General features: G+C 48.9%; 1 protein-coding gene across 1 annotated transcript in view; it reads right to left on the minus strand.

The window, feature by feature from the left end:
• The window catches only part of SMARCC1 (SWI/SNF related BAF chromatin remodeling complex subunit C1), a 70,586-nt gene that overhangs the window by 14,468 nt on the left and 33,836 nt on the right, over positions 1-22,282 (minus strand). Inside the window, exons 16-24 of the mRNA XM_090143287.1 lie at positions 20,770-20,883; positions 19,777-19,930; positions 19,002-19,115; positions 17,036-17,095; positions 13,093-13,351; positions 12,341-12,502; positions 4,495-4,550; positions 2,934-3,048; positions 1,938-2,092 (exon numbers count right to left, since the gene is read on the minus strand). Of these exons, the coding sequence (XP_089999413.1) occupies positions 1,938-2,092; positions 2,934-3,048; positions 4,495-4,550; positions 12,341-12,502; positions 13,093-13,351; positions 17,036-17,095; positions 19,002-19,115; positions 19,777-19,930; positions 20,770-20,883 (1,189 nt within the window). The remainder of the gene's footprint in view (positions 1-1,937; positions 2,093-2,933; positions 3,049-4,494; positions 4,551-12,340; positions 12,503-13,092; positions 13,352-17,035; positions 17,096-19,001; positions 19,116-19,776; positions 19,931-20,769; positions 20,884-22,282) is intronic.

Below are 22,282 nucleotides of genomic sequence, written 5' to 3' on the forward strand. Positions count from 1 at the left end.
ATGAAGCCATGCTCAGAATGGGCACTGCCACCACAGCATTTCTGCATGGCACCAGAGCACTGTCAGTGAATGGGCTTCAGTGAAACAAAAAGATCTGCAATAAAAGTCGGTGACAAAACTCCCATGGTTGGGACACAAAGCCTCTGGTGGACATTTTGCCTGGTTTGATGTAATTTTAATAATTACACTGTTAGCAAAAAGTCAGGTAAAAGATGTTACAGCCACAGGCTAGAAAGTTGGGAGAGCTCTGTGAGTGTAAAGAAAAGAGAATCTTCCCCCTCCCTGGAAGCACCCAAGGCCAGGCTGCATGGGGCTGTGAGCAGCCTGCTCTGCTGGGAGGTGTCCCTGCCTACAGCAGGGGGTTGGAAATACATGATTTAAAGGTCCCTTCCAACCCCAACCACTCTATGATTCCGTGTGTCTGATCCTCTGTGATTCACCACCTGTGGCTGGGTCTGTTCTGCCTGACAGTAAGTGGTGATCATCCCTCTGCCTTATCCCAACCCAGGGTGTTTTCTCATCACATTTCCTCCTCTGGTCCCCCTGAGGAAGGCTGGGAGGGGTCTGAGCACTCAGTGGAGCTGCAAGTGTCCCTGTTTGCAGCTGGGCAGCCCATCCCCTCCAACTCAAACAATCCTGTGACACAGAGGCTCTTCCCTAAATGCTCACAGTCACTGGACATCACTCCCCAGACGGGACAACTTACCTCTAACCCTTGGTTCTCCTTATAACTGCAATATTCCTCTGGTATCAAATCAAGAACAACTTTGTAACAGCTCTTCACATGGCCAGGTCTGGAGCTTAACGTGAAGAACTGAATCACCCTCAGACAAGACACAGCTCAGCAAGAGCCTTAACACTGTCTGGGTTTTTAAATGCAGCTGGAAGGAGAAATCCCTGCTGCATCTGAATTCGACTCTGAAGCATGAGCACTCTAATTAAAACATATTATTTCCTGTAATGTAAAGCTAGAATTCTTCGGGAATATCAGTATTATCATAATGAAAACCACCATTAGCTGAGTCCCTTCCCCCTCCAGCACTCGTTTGCACCTAAGGAAGGCAAGTGGGATATGGTTTTGATTCAGAGAACAAAGATTTCCATCAAACAGAGATTAAACTGAATGCTTTAAAGCAAAGCACGGCTGGAAACACCTGCAAGGCTGATGAGGCAGCAGTGGGTCATCCCTGTGCTATCCTGTGCTAGGTGGAATGGCTTGGGACTGGAAGCAGTGTGGGTGCAGATGTGATGCAGAAGGAAGGCAGACAGAAACCACGTGAAAAGAAAACAGATGCTGAAAATGATATTGTGAAAGAAGCAAAGGCGTTTTGGCTCCTGCAAAAAGAGAATGAACAAAGGAGAGCATGCAATTGGTAATTATGGGGTCTAAGAGCTACCAGACAGGACAGCAATTCAAAACACAGCTCATTAAGGGACTGCAGACAAACAAACAGGAGACTAATGATGGCCAAAAGCACACTGTGAGCAGACAGCAGCACCTCTTTGCTCAGATTTCATCGAGCTGTCCATAAAAACCACTGCACCACTGCATCTGAGCACATCACCTCCTTGTTCCCAACAAGGGCTCATAAAGGCACAGCACGAAGGCAACATGAGGGTGCTGCTTCCCAGCTGTGTGCCTACAGCACCACAGCCAGGGCCACTGAGCAGAGGGAAGTCCTTGCAAAGGATGCCAAGTGTTAGGGCTCCTTCTTAGGGATGCTCACTGACTTCATGAAGGCACGAGCAGCGCCTGAATTACGTTACACAGCTCCACTGATGAGGCCAAGCAGAAGGAATCAAAGATGGCATCTGTGGCCTTTCAAGGTATTAGAGATCAGAACACAAAATTCTACAGCTCTGGAAGAAAAGACCATTTTAAAAAGAGATCTAATGTGAACTGCAAACCAAGCAGTGGATCTGTGTGCAGAACAAACCTTTGCTTTGGTGGCAGCTGAGGCGAGAGCAGCAGCTGCAGCTGTAGCGACGTTTCCTTCCGAGATCTCGTGTTCCACTTTCTTCTTCCCAGCCTCCATTTCTTTGTCTTTGCTTGCATCAACGTTCTCCTTGTTCTCTTCTGCCTCCTTTTCTTCTGCAAGAGATTTGTGGCCAAGTTTGTTACGTGCGTTCCCCCTTTGTTAGCAGCACGGTGCCAGGACAGGAATTGCACTGCTCTGAGTCAAACCAACCCATTCATCCACACACCACCAGTCCTACGTTACTGCTGCCGCCCATCCGAGTGCTGAAGTGGGGACAGCATTGGTTTAAAAGGATCTGATCCAACAAACATTTTCAGTTTCCATCCTGTTTATCCCTTTTCTACCATCAGTGTGTTTCCACCAGACCTCTTCTATCTGCATTTCCAGACCAACTCCATTACCACCTCTCCTTTCTATATGAATTCCAACGCATCTCACTCTTCCTGGTGCCAACATGCTGGCTGTAAGCCCCAGGTAAGAGCAATACACCCACCAGGCACAAGGGAAGATGTTAAATAACAAGAGGAACATCCCATGGAGGAACAGCCCATCAAAATAAAGACTCTGCAGCACCTCACAGGGAAATCACCCCACCAAGTTAATTTCTAAGTGTAGAAGTGGGCAGCCCCATTTCTTTGTGTGATCAAATGGAGTGTAATACAGGCAGAAGAAAAGAATTTTGACCTACACTCACTCTCCAACTGTAATTTCTTCACCCAGTCACAACATGCTGTGGAAGAAAGCTCAGCTGAGCTCTAAAATGAGTTCAAGGAAGAATTCAGCGCCTGAGCTTTGCAGCAAAATTAAACCAGAATATTTACTACTGAAGCACGAAGCAGCCTGATGTGCAGGAGGAAATACTTCTGCCACAGTCGAGTTTATGGTCCCTTCCAACCACTTTAGGGGAAGGCTATTAAAGCTAGCACAGCTTGAGGAACAGCTGGGGACCATTACCTGGTTTGGTGTCTGCAGTCGCTTCGCTTTCTTGTTCCTTTTCTGGATTCCTCTCATTTTCTCCTTCTTGTGCTTTATCACCTTCCTCAATTTCACTCTCTGCTTTGCTTTCAACCTAAATGGGATGAAGGATTGTTTGGAGAACGAGAGCTATAGAAGGCATTCACTTCTGACTTGGTTTACAGCTTTCAAATTAATTCACTATCATAAAGGAGGATTAAATTTTAAAGGCTGACTTCTGCTTAAGCCCATTTTGACACTCATAACAACAACCTGAATAAAACCAGAAACTGCAGCATCAGCTCCAGCAGCCCAGGCTGAGTGCTCCACCTGATGGGATGTGACATCCTACAGATCCATGGCAGGTGAGCACGTGTTCTGCTCCCTGCTGTCCCCACGTGGATGTGGGCACACCTCACACCCTGTCCAGTGTTTGTTATGTTAACAGCACGTGCAGCATTCATAGAACCATAGAATGAACCACAGAACCACAGAATGGCCTGGGTTGCAAAGGAGCACAGAGCTCATCTGGTTCCAACCCCCTGCTATGTGCAGGGTTGCCCACCAGCAGCCCAGGCTGCCCAGAGCCACATCCAGCCTGGCTTTGAATGCATTCATCTACCCACATGTTATCTCTGAATTGTGAGGAACTGTAACCACAGCAGTGACCCGTGGGACCAAATGCCACAGCTGAATGATGTGTTTCTGCCCAGAAATTGGTGGGAAAGAGCAATTTTTGCAAAAAGGAAGGGAAATAATTTAAATCTGGGTGCCTTAAGATAGCATCAATGAGATCAGCAGCAGCTTCATGGTTATAACTGGAAGTATCATTTTCCCCTTGGAGATTTCCTGCAAAAAGGAGTTTCACTGACTAGCTATAGAGATCTCCATTGAGCCCAACCTCATTTCCCACATCCAGGGGATGGAACAGCTCCCGAAGCAGCACCCAGAGCTGCAGAGATGCACATGGATTGAACAAGCATTGCTCCCATTGTCACTGGAGAGTTCCAACAGCAGTTAATCATTATTCAGGTTGTCTGCTCAGCTCTACTCAATCATGGTTGCCAAGCACTGCAAGGAACCCAAACAACTCACCGGTTCCCAGGAAGGCCCTCATCCCCCTGGTCCTGACAGAGCCAAAAGCTGCATTCAACTCTGGGAAAGGCAATTTGCCACGAGACAGACTTTTCCAGGGCAAGACTTCAAAGCAAGTCCTGCCTTAGACCACTACAAGTCCTGAACAATAGCAAACCAATGTCCTTCTGCAGCTGAAGTCTCCACAATTCATTTGATACTGACTGCTTTACACTTCCTCCCAGCCCCAACCTCCTTTTCTCAGGACTAGGAAACAAGATGCTGGCAAAAGAAACGTTGCTATGACTGAAGACCAGACCACTCATTACAAGTGGAGTGGGGACTGCAAACTGCTGGGGAGCACTGCTGCTCTCACAGGACTGACCAGCACACTCCTACCCCCTTGTTAGGCCTTTCAGAATGCAGTACTTTGGGTTTGTGAGTGTCAGAAGTGCCTCATCAGAGCCATATGCTGAGCTGAGTTTACCTTCTCAGGCTGCTGCCCATCTGTCTCTGTTTCCATTTTTTCTTCTTCGGCTCCATCTGAGAACACAAATAAAGTATTCAGAATTGTCATAACATTCATTCATTACGCTCATTTCAGAATTAACTCAATTTTCTGTTCCGTACTGATGATGGTTTATAAGGAAAGCCACACAGCACTGAAATCCTGGAGGACACAAAGCCTCTTACATTAATCTTGGTTTAAAAACCAAGTTTACTTGCAAATGTAAATGTAACAGGTTTTCTTTTCAGCCCACCGAGCAGGACAAAACATGGCATTATCTGTGCTCTGCTGATACACCCAGCTTACCCACAGAGGGGGAAACACTCAGCTCTATCAATTTTAGCGACATAAAGAAGAGTTTAACACACAGCTCCGCAGTGCTGGAGTCGCACAGTAATTCCCACTGCTAAGTCACAGCATTACACAATGTTTTCCCCAATACAGCCAATTTGGTTCTGTAGATGGTTGTCAGTTACATGATTAACCTCAATTACAGAGCTGCCAGACTTGTAATTCCTCCTCAGCACCGGATCCCCTGAGCTGCTTTTGATGCACGGCCCATCCAGCAGCACTCTCCAGGGCTGCAGGTCAGCTGAAGATTTAAATTTCATCCTGCAGATGCCACAATTCTGTGCTAAGGTTCTCCAAAGCAATGCCTCATTACTGCCTACGCCAGCACTTGATGGCCTGCAAACAATACAGTGGGATTTGCTGGCATTTCACATGCCATACAGACAGAATTACAGAAGCATTCAGGTTGGGGAAGACCCCTGAGATCCCCATCCACTCCCCCATGCCCCCTGCCCACATCCCTCAGTGCCACATCCCCACAGCTCTGAACAACCCTGGGATGGTGACCCCCCCCTCCCTGGGCAGCTGTGCCAGCACTGACCACGCTCAGGGGAAAGAACTGTTCCCCATATCCCACCTGATCCTCCCCTGGTGATCCTGAAGCCATTACCTCTTGTTCTACTGCTGTTAGCTGGGAAGAGGCCAACCTCCATCTCACTACATCAATATAAGGAGGCCAATGAATCAGAACTGAATAATAATGATGTTCAAGTCAGAAAAGACAGTCCAAAAGGTGATGGATGCTCCCGGACAACTCTCCCACCCTGACCATGCTCCTTCATTCTCCCACTTCCTCCCCAGCTGTACTGACAGCAGTACCTGCAGCTTTGTCCTGGAGGCCTGGATCAATGAAGTGATCCAAGTTAGAACCATAGAATGGTTGGGGTTGGAAGGGACCTTTAAATCATGTAGTTCCAACCCTCTGCTACAGGCAGAGACACCTCCCAGCAGAGCAGGCTGCTCACAGCTCCATCCAGCCTGGCCTTGAGTGCTTCCAGGGAGGGGGCATCCACAGCCTCACTGGACCCAAACACTTTCTTTTTTTTTTTTTCTTTCTCACTTGAAAAAAAATACTTAATATTACAACTGCTGTGGATGTGTGGGTCCAGACAGCACCCACTGCCTCCTGTGCATTCACAGAATCACAGAATGGTTGAGTTGGAAGGGACCTCAAGGATCACGAAGCTCCAACCCCCCACCAATGCAGGGCCACCAACCTCCACATTTCACAGCAGCCCAGGCTGCCCAGGGCCCCATCCAACCTGGCCTTCAACACCTGCAGGGATGGACGGGGCATCCACAGCCTCTCTGGGCAGCTGTTCCAGCACCTCACCACTCTCACAGCAAACAACTTCCCCCTCACATCCAACTGAAATCTGCCCTCCCTCAACTTCCAACCATTTCCCCTTGTCCTGCTGTTATCTCCCCTTCCCAAGAGCTGACTCCCCTCCTGTTTGCAGGCTCCCTTGAGGTGCTGAAGGCTGCAATGATTCACCCCGCAGCTTCTCTTCTCCATGCTGAACAAGCCCAGCTCCCTCAGCCTGTCTTTGTAGTGGAGGTGCTGCAGCCCTGCTCATCTTTGTGGCTCCTCTGGACCCTCTCCAACAGCTCCCTGTCTTTCTTGTACTGGGGGCTTCAGACCTGGATGCAGTGCTGCAGTGTGGGCCCTATGAGGGCAGAGCAGAGAGGGACAATCACCTCCCTGTCCCTGCTGGCCACCCCTCTTCTGGTGGAGCCCAGGATACCATTGGCCTTCCAAGCTGCAAGAGCACACTGCTGGCTCATGGTCAGTTTTTCATCCACCAGGACCTTCTCTGTGTTCTTCCCATTGGGAACCTGCAGCAACTGCACCAGACCCCCAGAAATACCCAACCCTGGCTGCAGTGCCATCACAGCAGCAGCCATCAGGATGGACACATTCCAGCCCATGATGACGTGCTTCCTGCTGCTGCCCGTCTGGGTTCTGGCTGATGAGGCCGAGCTCTTCAAGCTAATAGCCTCTTATTTACTGTCTGCATGGCATCCAAATAGCTGCAACACAGACATGCAAGGAGCTCTGCCAGCACTGCCAGACCTGGGAGTTACAGAATGCTTTCTGCCCGCCTCGCAGCCCATCCACCTCTGGCACCTACTAAGGCTCAACTGTAAGAGAGCTAAAGGGGCAAAAGGGAAAACAGAGACCCAGCCTCTGGCAGTGCTCCAGCAGCAATGTCAGCACCATGGCTGTGTGTATGCACTGAGAGGAGGGCTTTAACAGCAGTGGGGATGCTGTCCTTGGGACCGGCCTCCTGGTGCCAGCCCTTGGCTCACTCGCTCCTGCTGATCCTGAGGCCTTTCAGGATAAGAGATACCAAGTGTGCTGATGGAGAAGGACAGGAGATAACAAGTGTTTCGATGCAGAACACCAGGAAGGTGACTGAGCATTGCACCACTTCCCAATACTTTGCATTAAAACTGTTCTAAAGGCCAAACAACCCCAACTGTTCCATAACAAGACAAGAAGGAAGCTTCAGCCTTGTGCTCCCAGCTGCCAGAACAGACACCCCAGTGCAATTGCATGTACACAGGCATTAAGGAGGGAGCCTGCTTAGCCCAGGCCCCCAGCAGACATTGCTGTACCAACACAGCAGGGCTGCTGGAAAGCCCTCACCCATCTGAAGACACCAGCTGGTGGAGGGGGGCTGTTCTCTGTAATCCTCCTTTTACTGCTAATTCCCCCGTGCTACACTGAAGCAAAACAGAGGCACAGAATGCATTCCTTCAACAGCAGTAGTTCTGTAGAAAAGTTTTTACAGAAGCCCCTTCCATATATATATGAAAATCATTAAATAACGTAGAAGAAAAATATATTGAAATCTCTGACCAAGATGATGGTTTCCCTCTTGGCTTACTTGAAGAAGATAAATCTTCTTATCCAACCCATCTGCCACCATGAGTCAATTCGTGGTGGAAAGGGACGCACCTCAGAAGTTAAGCTCAGAGCAAGTCCCACAGGACACAAGCTTTCTTGCTCTACCCAAAAGACAAAATCAGGTCTTTCAGATAGGACTGAATTCCCCCTTCTGTTCTAACCTCAGTCCTGAGGGTGAGGGTTTTTGTGTTCTGAGCAGCAAAGCTGCCAGTCTCAGGGCTAAGAAAAGCAGTGGGTGGTGAAGCGAGGTGCCCTGCTGCACCCAGAGATACTCACATGGGTTGAGCTGTGCAGCTGCATGGCCAACCACTGCTGCTGCTTCTCAGGCCTTCACTACGAAACTGCACAGCAGCCGAGGTGAGTTTCATCAAGTATTCATTTTTTACTTGCAGATCCTGGCAGCTATTGCTAGTGACTGCTGCCACAGAAGATGTGCCAAGGCAAACACACCGTAAGACTCATAGAGCTGGCCACAGAGTCGGCCACAGAGTCAGCCACAGAATGGTTTGGCTGGAAGGGACATTCCAGCCCACCCCTCTGCCATCTCAGGGCTGCCACCCACCAGTTCTGGCTGCTCAGGGCCCCATCCAGCCTGGCACTCCTCCCTCTGAGCCTTCACATGGAAAGTTCTCAACTAAAACCATCACGTACAGCATTATCAGCAAGGAATAGCAGGTACCACTGGACTCTCCGAGCACACTTGACTGACTCTTTCAGAAATTCTTCTGTATTAGAGGGTCACATTCAGCTACAGAAAGAATTAGAAGGTATGTTATGTGTGACAGCAAGATTACTGCAAACATCCTGACTTAACTTAGGTCTGCAAGTCCTGGCTGTAAGGAAAGATGTTCTGAACTGAGGATGACAACTCGAGGCAGGTTGGAGTCAATGGATTTTGAGAAGTGCTGCCCTGTATCAGCTCCCAGGCCACTATCTGCAGTGACAGCTCCTGCTGGCTGTGCCATTCACTCCATACTTGTGCACACCAAGGAGCCCACGTGGAAGTCCTACATGCAGTAAGAAGAAAGCTATTGCTTATTAGTTTTGGAGTTACAAATAGGTTTATCTGGGTTCAAGCAGGTTTTTGCTTCTGGATGAAATGTAATTAATTCCAGTACCTGGTAAGCAATTAACATCCAGTAAAAATGAATCACAAACTCAAGTACGAAAAGATCTGCAAAGAAAAATAAATGTATTTCTGAGCCTCCGTGTGAGAGGTAAGAGAAACCACTCCTGCATTTCTGCAAGACACAAACACAACCTTCCTGACTTTGCTACGTGATGGTATTAGGTTAAAGAGAATAAAACTGGTGATGCAAATGAGAGCTGATTATTGGAGATGCACGTTCCTAACACAAAAGGGGAAGACTTGACTTTAATGAGAAAAACCCTGCAATCCCTTTTACAGGACACCCACGATGCTCTGACACCATTCAGAGGTTTTGCAATGCGAAACCTGCAGGATGGGAGAGAAGAAAGGAGAGCTGCTCCTCACCCCCATAGCAGGAGCTGCACTGAGCCATGGGGCTCCAGCTGTGGGGAGGGAAGCTGCCCATTTCAGCAGGGTTTGGAATACTTCAGAGTTAAAGCACAGTCTGGGGGATCCATGAGAAATCATCCTGCCAAAAATGAGGTAAAAGAGCTTCTCCTCTATACCTATGTTTGGCTTTTCTACTATAAGTTACAAGACCGGCCATAAAGTGTTAAATTTAATCATCACTTACGTTGCTTACAGTTGCAGTGGAGCAGTAAATCAGAGCACCATTCCCCCAGTGTTTGCTGTCACAGATGAGCTACAGTGCAAAGCATCCATACACCACCAGGGAAACAGTGCCAGGGAAATACTTGGTAGATAAGGCCTGAATCCACACATAGCTGCCTCCACCACAGGCACTTCAGAGACTCCCCAGTGCCCAATTTGGCACACGTATATGCAGGCAGTGCAGTTAATCACCTCTGGAAAGTTATTAGGAAAGCACACACACTCAGAGGAGATGTGGGAGAAAAGCTGAGCACACGGATGTGCTGCACACTGCTCTGCAGCTCCATCCCCACCCGCAGAGCCGGGCTCCTTTGGTGGCTCATTTTCATTCCAACAGAAGCATCTCCCATCACACTGATAACCCACAGCCCTGGGAAGCCTCTCTTGACTCTGCTGTGCCTTACAGTATCAATCTGAAAGGAGCCACCACTTAGAGATTGCAACAACAAGGACGGAACAGCCCATGTCCCTGGATATCAGCAGTACCTCCAGGAACCACTCCAGTGCTGCTTTCCCCTTTTGCACTCTGCAATGCCTATAATTCACCAACACTAAGAGCTTTACTTCTAAAATACACCAACTGACGAGCTCTAATTACAGTACAGAAGCCACAGTGGGCATTTTCAGCTCTCCGTGGTGACACTGAGATGCACCTCTTTGGGTCTGGCTACCGAAGCACAGCTGCAGCCCAGCCCAGCACACCCAACACGGCCCTAAAGCACGACCCATGGCTGAGCTGGAGGTGCTGATCACAGTGACCCACTTCACTGCTGCTGAGCAGCTCCCCCGGGGAGAGCCATCTGCTGTTGTCCTAATTTATGCCATTAGTCACAGCCCAACACAAATCGCATTAGCCGTAACAGGGCAGTATTACTTATACAACTCACTGCAGCTCATTCAGAAGTAATCGTGTTATGGGCAGCTGCTCTCCAGCTCCACACATTACATGACAAGCATCTCAACAGTCCTGCCTGAAAGTTGTGGGCAGGTTCTCCTAAAGGAAGGGCTGCCAGACCAGCAACTCTACCAGCGATGTGGATATGGTGAACTGCCACAACTGTGCTGTAGGATGGAGAATGAAGGCTCAAAGAACTCATGATAGAGGTTAATAGGGTGAATACTACAGCAAAAGTTGTTCTCAGAGCAGCAGAGAATCATTCAGGTTGGAAGAGGCCACACTAAGACCAGCAAGTTCAACTGCTGCCATCCCACCATGCCCACAGTGTCACATCTCCATGGGCCTGGAACACCCCTGGGATGGTTACCCCCCATCTCCTGGGTAGCTGTGCCAGTGCTCAACTGCTCTTTGGAGAAGAAATTGTTCCCAATATCCAACCTGATCTTCCTCCAGCTCAAGTTGAGGCCACCACCTCTCATTCTATCAACAGGAACACAGAAAAGGGGCACAAAATCACACTGGACAATAAGTAACTCTTCATCCTCAGTTGTATGGAGTGGAGCATAGTCTCTCACCATCCCATCACGCAGTGTGCACTGAGCTCATGTCTCTGCACAGGCTGACAGCAGCTCAAGGATGAGATGCACAAAGCCAGGTCCAACCAACCCCCTGGTCAGCCCAGAGCAAACCCTGCACAGTTCTGACCAAAGCTACTCACTGAACTCACCACTGTCTTCTGTGGTGAGCTGAATGAAGCAGCAGTCAGCAGTGCTGGAGTGAAAAATAATGCTACACTGATGAGCTGGTAGAGCTGTGCCAAGCTCAGGAGATGAAGGGATCTGAGAACACTAGCAGATATGCAGCTGAATATCCCTCTGTGCTCACCATACTGCTGTGCAATCATAGAATGGTTGGGGTTGGAAGGGACCTTTAAATCATGTAGTTCCAACCCCTGCTATAGGCAGGGACACCTCCCAGCAGAGCAGGCTGCTCACAGCTCCATCCAGCCTGGCTGAGTGCTTCCAGGAAGGGGGCATCCACAGCCTCACTGCACAACCTGTGCCAGTGTCTCACCATGCTCACGGTTCTTTACTCCTCATTTCTTCCTCATATCTGGTCTATATCTGCCCTCTTCCACTTTACAGCCATAAGGAGAACCAATGCAGAGCTAAGGTGTCTGAGAAACAACAGGTTCAGCTGGAGGACAAAGAGCCAACAAAACTCAGCTTGCTGTGTCATAACCACAACACTAGAAAGGCAGCACTGTCCAACTGCTCCAATCCACAGGATTGGCATGAAACCTTCTGCTCTGCTATTTCTGTCCATTCAACTCATGCATATGCCAAGCAAGAAAACTTCCATTAGTCCACAGCAGGAAAGCAAATTGCTAGAATTAAAGGTGGTGCTGAGTTATTAACTTGTTGTCAGGAGCCAATAATCACAGAATCACAGAATGGCCTGGGTTGCAAAGGCCCACAGTGCTCATCCAGTTCCAACCCCCTGCTGTGTGCAGGTCACCAACCAGCAGCCCAGGCTGCCCAGAGCCACATCCAGCCTGGCCTTGAATGCCTGCAGGGATGGGGCATCCACAGACTCCTTGGGCAACCTGTTCCAGTGCCTCACCACCCTCTGGCTGAAAAACTTCCTCCCAATATCCAACCTAAACCTCCCCTGTCTCACTTTAAAACCATTCCCCCTCATCCTATCACCATCCACCCTCACAGTTATACATCCTACAGCCCACCTGCTGTAATCCTGCAGCAAGCACAAGAGGAATGACCAGCCCCGGTGCTGCCCCTTACCAACACCATCTCCTGCTGCAGGTGGGCTCACAATCTATCAAGAGGCAGAAGAAAGGGCCCAGCTCAGCTGTGTGCAGCTCCCTCTGCATTCACATGCTCACCCATCTTTTCTGGCTCATCTGGTCCCGTCCCAGCAATGCAGCTGCTCTCCAGCCCATACGTGGGATCCACCTTCCCTGAGGCACGTGCTGCTTCCTGCACTTTCTTCACGTGGGCTTCCACCAGCTCCAAGGGCACCTCCTCTCTGACACGAGAGAACTCCTCTGTGAACAATCAGCCATGATGTTACATTGGGGGTTATTACAGGAAAATTAATGGTTATGATCTCAAATCAGCATGCAGGTAAGGCTGATGTCAAAATGAGTTGTCAAAGATGTATCTGAGAGAGCATGTTCCTTCTTTTTGCATTCAGTGCCTGATTTTCTCTCTCCAGTGTGGTACGAGAGACTCTTTCCAATCACATAAATCTGTTTTTATGTATGAAAATAAGGGAAAAAACACCCAAATCCTTTCTCATTGAGATTCCCAGAGGGTACAGCTGTGGCTGAGAGTTTCAATGGTAGGAAATGGGAAAAATGGAAGTTCAGCATCATGCATTTACACACAGCCAGCCAACAGCAATCAGAGCCACTGCAACCCCAGGGCAGCGCCTGCAAAGCACCACTGGGCAGTGAGCATGGAAAGGAAACTCAATGGCTTGTAAGAGTTATTCTAGCCTGTCTACAGACCAAGTTCCAGTGCACCAAAATACATTGCTGGCTGTTAGACCTGAGAACACCTCACGATCTCAAAGAACCTCTAGGAATTGAGATGCACAGAGAAAGTGGAAATAACTGCTGGGGTGAACACATACCTAAGGCAGCCTTTGCTGCTGCTGATGCCACACGGGGGTCCACCACCGACGCCAGGAAGGCAACAGTGCTCATCACGGGGTTGCCAGACTGGCTGAAGGGCACAGGCTGGTAGGCCAGGGGGCCGAGGGATGCATCTGAGTTCTCCAGGTAGGGGTCTTCAATGGGGAGCCGGAGGAAATGCAGGATGCACTCATCCTGGGTGCGGCTGCCAACGTGCTCCGAGACCTTGTTCCAGTCATCCTTGTACATCTCCAGGGCCTGGGAGAGATGGAGATCACAATATGTGCATTCACTGATCTGGGAAAAAGCACCACCACACTACATGGTGCAATGCTGGTTATTTCAGTGATGCAACAGAAGATTGAATGCAATGACTATTTAAATCCTAATTCTTCTGCAAAGCTCTTCTAGAGAGTTCATCTCACTGGGATCTCAGTGACACCCTGCACAGACCATCACACAAGGTCATGCTGCTACTGGATCCCAAGAAATGTCAGAGGATTTGGGATTTACTTTTAACATTTGCATAGGCTGTGTGTTCCCCTCTTTACACAGAACCAAGGTTTGCCTCTCCTGCCAAGTCTCACCGAATGCTTTTTAATTCCCATAAGAACTCCCCTTCAGGGCACTCATGTGCTCTCATTTGTGCCTTAATGCACTGAGCTCTTTGGGGCAGAAACACATTTATTTCACATATGTGTACTGTATATGATGGTGAAGTCCGACTCCTCCATTTAGCAGATGTTAGGAAAATGAAAGAGCATCAGACCAATATACCAGGAAAAAAAGAAAATCACAGAATGGCCTGGGTTGCAAAGGACCACAACGCTCATCCAGTTCCAACCCCCTGCTATGTGCAGGGTCACCATCCAGCAGTCCAGGCTGCCCAGAGCCACATCCAGCCTGGCCTTGAATGCCTGCAGGGATGGGGCATCCATTATCAAAAACATCCTATATCACAAAGCCAAAAGAGACAGGTTTACGAGCAAATACTCATTAGTTTATTAGTAAGCATTCAGGTTAGCATTCAGGTTATTTAGGTAAGCCACCTGACAAAGTAATGCCTTCCAGATTAAATCAGTGATGTCGTAACTCTTCATTCCAGTCACTGTCAGAACTACTTAAACAAAGCCTCAATAAAGAATTTAACAACTATGACACACGTCTGTTAGTTTTGGAGAAACTAATTGATTACTACTGTTACAAATAATAAATATTTAGAGAATCACTGAATCACTGTGGCTGGAGAAGACTTCTGAGATCCCCTAGCCCAGCACACCCCCCTGCCCACTGCCCACATCCCCCAGTGCCACATCCCCATGGCTCAGGAACACCCCCTGGGACAGTGGCTCTCAATGTAATTGGCTTGGAAGTCTACTTGGTTTTTACTTACACTGAGCAGTACAACAGAAATAAAGGGAAGCTGTTTGTGCACCCTTTCACAGCAAGCTGCTGGGTGTCCCAGCAGTAATTCAGGGCAAGAGAAGAGCCACACTGGATCTAAGTATTGCATCATGAGAGCATGGAGGATCCCCATGATAACCACAGCATCACAGAATGCCTTGGGTTGGAAGGGACCTCAAGGATCACGGAGCTCCAACCCCCACCAATGCAGGGCCACCAACCTCCACATTTCACAGTAGCCCAGGCTGCCCAGGGCCCCATCCAACCTGGCCTTCAACACCTGCACGGATGGACGGGGCATCCACAGCCTCTCTGGGCAGCTGTTCCAGCACCTCAGCACTCTCACAGCAAACAACTTCCCCCTCACATCCAACTGAAATCTGCCCTCCCTCAGCTTCCAACCATTTCCCCTTGTCCTGCAGTTATCTCCCCTTCCCAAGAGCTGACTCCCCTCCTGTCTGTAGGCTCCCTTGAGGTGCTGAAGGCTGCAATGATTCACCCCGCAGCTTCTGTTCTCCATGCTGAACAAGCCCAGCTCCCTCAGCCTGTCTTTGTAGTGGAGATGCTGCAGCCCTCTGAGCATCTTTGTGGCAAATCCCAGCTGCCATGGGCTTCTCATGGCACACACCTGCAGGTACGATGTAGTGCAGAAGACAAAGCCCTCCTGCTCTCCACCCGTCTCCCTGTGACCCCTGAATTTCCCTCAGCAAGCAGGAGCACAGATTCATTAAGGTAAGAACAAACCACTGAGGTCACTAAGTCTAAGTCAGCCCATCACCACCATGCCCACTGCACCACGTAACTCAGTGTGATGGGCCAGCCCCTGCACAGGGAAGCTGTGCTCCTGCTGAGGTGAGCCTGGGGGAAAAGAACAGCGCAGGACCTTGCAGCCACAGAGCAGACAACGAGGAGGGGCTTTAAAAGCTCAACAGAAGAATGATGTGGATCAGACAAGCTTCTCTGGAACTGAAGTTCCCAAACTGCTCAGGATCTGCTCTCCCAGCCTCCTCCCAACCTTGCTGCAGTGTTTAAAGCAATGTGACACTGCTCAGTTCACTGGGTCAGACTCATGGGGAAGGATTTATTCCACATTCAGCATTCGTTCCACTTCCCCTAAATCCATCTAGCTACGTGTCATTGCTTCCCCACTGCAACCACTCTAGCATATTAGATCGAGCTCTGCTTTTCACAGCCACACAGCAGCTTTTTACTCACTCTCCTTCACTCCTTGTTAGATTTCTGTTCTCTTACTAGAAATAGCTGAGAGCTCTGGAACACCACAGAGAGGCAGAGCAGTGGGGCAGGGAGGGAAACCCAACCCCTCCCCATTGCTCAGCCAACAGGAGGAAGGTTGGGCATTATTTTAGATAGTTATTTTAGATACCATTTATTCTTTGGAACTGCACCACACATACATTTGCCCAAAGCTGCCCTGAGGATTTAATTGGACTGAGCTGCCTTGTTACAGCTGCATTACTTATGCTTGAACTGGTATTCTCTCTTTACTGATTTATTCATAGGTTAAATCCACGAAGAATGAGAACATTAATAATTGAAACTCACATTAAATACATTTGCAATCTCAAGACTTTGTTTGTTTTTCTAAAAGAAAAATGGATACGCTGTCTGGACTATTTCATTAGGTTGCTGCTTGCTATGTGTGAGTGTAAGGTACAAACATTTAATATTAATAACAGGAGTAAAAGAAGCCAGCACATCAAGATAAGCCCTGTCACAACGCCGTATCTTCACTGTTTTCTCCCATAAGCAAAGTCCTTCCCCAGGCTGGTAGGAAGGCATGGAGCAGTGAGAGACTGACACCCACACCTGGAATGAATTAACGTGCTGGATTAAAGGGCTACCAAATAAAAAGCTTCCTTTACTAATAGGCAAAGCACAGGAAAACAATCTGTGCGTTCAATAATTCAACTTCCAAAGCGGCTGTTTGCAGTTCCCTGTAACGTGTTATGGCTTACTGGAGAGCTTGTAAAGATCCAGAGAACTTCACAATGTTCTTAGGTGCAGATAAAGCATTCCTTGAAGGGCACGGTGTGCTGCTAAGTGCTGCTCAATGCAAAGACCCCCCTGCACTGCAAGATCTGCTCTGGACTTTGTGCAAACATTCCTAAGCATTTAATTTCTGGGTTGCAGCTACAATCAAAAAGAAGTGAACCTCACAGAACACGACGTCCCCTCAGCACACAGATGCTTCCACTCTATCTGTGTAGCAGCAGTGCTCTTGTAGAGATGATGGTCAAAGAAAGAGATACAGCTTCAAGGGAGAACTGCAACCTTTTACCAGCCCAAAAGCCACAGCAAAAGCAGACAGCCTCGTGCACACACATAACTCCACCACCCATCCCTCCAGCTGCTGGGTCTCAGCATTGCTTCCCGCTGTAAACAGCTCCAGCAAAAGGATGTCACTGTCACCCACCTCAACTTGAAAAAAACTACTAAACCTACATGTCCATTTTCCTTAATGCATAACATCCTGCATGGCTTTGTCTCCTGGCCTTCAATTTTCCCCCATGAACTTACTTCTAACAGCAGAAGCGTCTCCTGCTCTGTCCATTCTCTTCCAGCACTGGCACCTTTACTCTACAAAAGATAAGGAAAACATGAAATACCAATTTCTTTGTGCAGAACTTTAAAACAATAATAATGGAAGGAGAAGAATCTGTTACCTGACCCACTCAGATATCCACCTTCCACAACATTCCCACTACAGCAAACAAACCCCTGCTTATCCCATAGACACATTCAGTTCACATGCTTTGTTTTTATAGTTAAAACAAGCTGGGAAGTGCCTTCCTGCACATTTGCACACATTGGGTGTTTGTTTTTTTTTTTTTTAATTAGAAAAAAAAAAGGTGAATTATCTGAAAAGACAGCAGCAGTCGTTGGAACAAAATCAATGCCTTTAGCAATTGGTTGCTCCAAGGGTTACAGCTCCCAGATCTTGTGGTTACCTCCTCAGATTTCCTAGAAGAACTCCTTGACAAAGCTTACCTACAGTCACTCATCTATTACACATCAAATGAAGACAAAAGCAGGTTACCACCTGCTTATAAAAAAACATTGCCTAGATTGCACATCTCTGTGTAAAACCACACAGAAATGAAAGTGTGTCCTATTAGCTCGTTAACCCACAGAGAATGCGAGTCCAAGGATCCATCCTGCTCCTGCTCAGCTCTCATGCAGGCTGCTAAAACAGCTGCCACAGACATGCTAAACAAGGGGAGAAATGAACTTCTGCTCATAAATCCGCTCAGATTTTTTGTTAAAGATGCATGTGAACAGAACTAGAGTTTAGAATCATGAAAAGATTTATGAATTTGGTGATGGTTTGGTGAATTGGTGAAGCAAAAATGTCATTCCATGGAATGTGACAGAGAACCAAGCTCTATAGAAGGGACCTCAAGGATCATGAAGCTCCAACCCCCCACCAATGCAGGGCCACCAACCTCCACATTTCACAGCAGCCCAGGCTGCCCAGGGCCCCATCCAACCTGGCCCTGAACACCTCAGGGATGGACGGGGCATCCACAGCCTCTCTGGGCAGCTGTTCCAGCACCTCACCACTCTCACAGCAAACAACTTCCCCCTCACATCCAACTGAAATCTGCCCTCCCTCAACTTCCAACCATTTCCCTTATCCTGCTGTTATCTCCCCTTCCCAAGAGCTGACTCCCCTCCTGTCTGTAGGCTCCCTTGAGGTGCTGAAGGCTGCAATGATTCACCCCACAGCCTTCTGTTCTCCATGCTGAACAAGCCCAGCTCCCTCAGCCTGTCTTTGTAGTGGAGGTGCTGCAGCCCCTGATCATCTTTGTGGCTCCTCTGGACCCTCTCCAACAGCTCCCTGTCTTTCTTGTACTGGGGGCCCCAGACCTGGATGCAGTGCTGCAGTGTGGGCCCTATGAGGGCAGAGCAGAGAGGGACAATCACCTCCCTGTCCCTGCTGGCCACCCCTCTGCTGATGGAGCCCAGGATACCATTGGCTTTCCAAGCTACAAGAGCACACTGCTGGCTCATGGTCAGTTTTTCATCCATCAAGATCCCCAGTCCTTCTCTGCAGGGCTGCTCTCAAGGATTGCTCCTTCCAGTCTGTACAGATGCCCAGGATTCCTCCAGCCCAAGTGCCAAACTTTGCACTTTGCTGAGTGATTCTCAGTTCTGTACTCAAAACTCTGCTGAAAGATTCTTGGTTCTGTACTGAATTATTTGACACCTGACTGACTTCAGAGCATTTTAATTGAAATCAAAATATCAAATAAGGATAACATGAAGTCAGTGTCTGCAGACTGACAGCACTGAATAGTTTGGGACAGGCACATGGTCCTCTCCACAAAACTGTGTATCCAACATGAATACAGAGGTATCTCAGTGTGAGATCTAAAGTGGGAATCTAAGAGTAACAGGTCATTTCACTGTCATCTAGAGAAGGACAACTGAGGAAGAATGCTTAATAGAAGCCACAGGGGAACAGAAATCCAAATGCACTTACCTTTGCTAAAGTCTTTTTTGAGTAAATGTCTGTGCGAAGTCCAAAGTTCTGCAGGTCAGTGGGTTTCTCTTTGTTTTTCTCAGGAAAACTCAGCATCTGCTGAGCAGCTGGAATCTGTGAACAAACATGAAAGGAAGGACAGAGGGTCAGGAGCTGAAAGGTATCCCAAGTTTTCAGACAAATATTGAGCAGAACACAGAACCAACAAAACAGCTCAACACAATGACTTATGGAGATGCCTCTACACAGCATCAGCTGCACACAGTGCAGGACTTGCTCAGGAGAGAAGGATCCAGGCAGACCTCACTGTGGCCTTCCAGTGCTTGAAGGGAGCATATAAACAGGAGGGGGAACGGCTGTTTATGAGGGTGGAAGGTGATGGGACAAGGGGGAATGGTTTTAAACTGAGACAGGGGAGGTTTGGGTTGGATATGAGGAGGAAGTTTTTCACACAGAGGGTGGGGAGGCACTGGAACAGGTTGCCCAAGGAGGCTGTGGATGCCCCATCCCTGCAGGCATTCAAGGCCAGGCTGGATGTGGCTCTGGGCAGCCTGGGCTGCTGGTTGGCGACCTGCACACAGCAGGGGGTTGGAACTGGATGAGCACTGTGCTCCTTTGCAACCCAGGCCATTCTATGATATGATATGATATGACTCAACAGGCCCATTTCTGAGCTCATGAACATCTTCCACGAGCGACACGTGCAGACATTATCCCCCTGCATGACACTGAGCAGAGCTGCTACCTCCCATCCCCAGGGCAGTGCAGGGCTCACCTGCGGCGTGCGGATGTGCAGAGGCATGAGGCCGGAGGGCGTATCAGCGAGCACGTTGAAGTGAGGGGTGGGAGGAGGGCCCATGGCCATGGGGCGGCTCTCCGGGTCCACCTGGTAGTTGATGAGACCCCACTGCTCCAGAAAGGCATGCACTCTGAAACAAAAGGACAAATCCATATCTTAAGAAACAAAGCAAGACTGCAAAGACAGCCAAGGAATAGGCTTTGGTGTTGGATCAGATAGGCTCATCAGCTCCCACAGATCTTCACTGATCACAAGAGCAATAAATATTACACGCTGTGTGGACCTGACTATCACTTCAGCATGATACCTAAAATATAAAATGGTATCAGAACAACAGGACATTTAATTAAAGATGAAGCAAAGCTAGAGCTGCACACGTGGAGCCATCTGCAGATATCATACCAATGTCAGGGCTGCACAGCCCCCTTCTTTCTTCTCTCACCTATCTGAAGCTGTTCTTCATTGGATCTACCATCAGTCACTTCTGAGATTTTAGGGCTCTGCTGCACCTTACAACTTAAGACTGATGAAAAAGATAAAACCAGCAAAACTGAACTACAAACCCAGGAATTCTGAAAAGAACTCCACATGCTTAATAAATAGCAGACACTAAAGGTTAAGATCCCAACTCTGTAGGTTCATTGAGCACCCAGAGTATCCCAAATAAAGGACAGCATAACATACTATGGTTATAAGAATAGGCCGCACAGACTGCTGATGAAACAGCACCATGACTACAGGATGGATGGGTCAGGCTGGATGGGCTCTGAGCAACCTGACCTAGCTGTAGATGTCCCTGTTCAGTGCAGAGGAGCTGGACTAGATGACCTTTAAGGGTCCCTCCCAACTCAAACTGCCCATTCTACTGCCCACACCTATCTTGTCTAGCAGGGCATTTTCACTGCTAAAGCAGCCCTATTTCCTTTTCTTCTAGTGAAAGCAATGGCCGAAAGATGAATGTTTCCTCACCTCATGACAGCACACACATCTCCAGTCAGGTTCCTCCTGCAGGCGGTGCTGGTCAGGTACTCCTGGGGGTTCAGGCGATAGGTGTCGATCATGAAGTTGCGGTAAGCCAAGTATCTGGAAGAGTTGGTACAGAGCTCATGTTGGATGCTGATGCCTAACAGAGTTTCATTGAATCACAAGGTTGGAAACGACCTGCAAGATCTTCTAGTCCAACCATCCTCCCATCACCACTGCTTCCACAAGCACTAAACCGGATCTCACAGCTCCTCGTCCAGACGCCTCTTGAACACTGCAGGGACTGCGACTCCACCACCTCCCTGTGCTGCCATTGCAGTGCCTGACCACTCTCTGAGAGAAAAAGTTCTTCCTTAAGTCCAACCTAAACCTCCTCTGGTACAACTTGCAGCCATTTCCTTGGGTCCTGTTTGTTGCCTGGGAGAAGAGGCCAAACCCCTCCTCACCACAGCCTCCCTTCAGGAAGTTACAGAGTGCAGTGAGGTCTCCCCTGAGCCTCCTCTTCTCCAGACTGAACAATCCCAGCTCCCTCAGCTGCTCCTCATAAGACTTGTGCTCCAGACCCCTCACCAGTTTCGTTGCCCTTCTCTGGACATGCTCCAGGGCCTCAAAGTCTTTCCTGTAGTGAGGGGCCCAAAACTGAACAAGCACTCGAGGTGCGGCCTCACCAGAGCTGAGTACAGGGGATGATCACCTCCCTGCTCCTGCTGGCCACACCATTTCTAATGCAGGCCAAGATGGCGCTGGCCCTCTTGGCCACCTGGGCACACTGCTGGCTCACATTCAGCCGAGCATCAACCAACACCCCCAGGTCCCTTTCCTCTTCACACTCATCCAGCCACTCGTCCCCAAGCCTGTAGTGCTGCATGGGGTTGTTGTGGCCAAAGTGCAGGACCCGGCACTTGGCCTTGTTGAACCTCTTCCCATTCACCCCAGCCCAGCGAACCAGCTTATCTAAGTCCCTCTGCAGGGCCTCCCTGCCCTCAGGCAGATCAACACCACCTCCCAACTTGGTGTCATCTGCAAACTCACTGAGGGTACACTCAATGTCCTCATCTAGGTCATCAATAAAGACATTAAACAAGATGGGTCCCAGCACCGACCCCTCAGGAACACCACTTGTAATGGGTCACCAGCTGCACTTAGCTCCATTAACCACTACCTGCTGGGCACAGCCCTCCAGCCAGTTCCTTACCCAAAGAAGGGTATGGGTATGCCCATCCAGACCACGGGCAGCCAGTTTCCCCAGCAGAATACTGTGAGACACCATGTCAAAGGCTTTGCTGAAGTCTAGATAGACTGCATCAACAGCCTCTCCCTCGTCTACCAGTCTGCTCACCCAGTCATAGAAGGAGATGAGCTTGGTCAAGCATGACCTGCCTTTCATGAACCCATGCTGGCTGGGCCTGATCCCCTGGGCACCACGCACATGCCATGTGATCTCACCCATGATGATTTGCTCCATAACTTTCCCTGGTACTGAGGTTTATAATGTCTT

Source organism: Phasianus colchicus, chromosome 6 (assembly GCF_987193195.1).
Source record: "Phasianus colchicus chromosome 6, bPhaCol1.hap1.1, whole genome shotgun sequence".
Taxonomy (NCBI): domain Eukaryota; kingdom Metazoa; phylum Chordata; class Aves; order Galliformes; family Phasianidae; genus Phasianus; species Phasianus colchicus.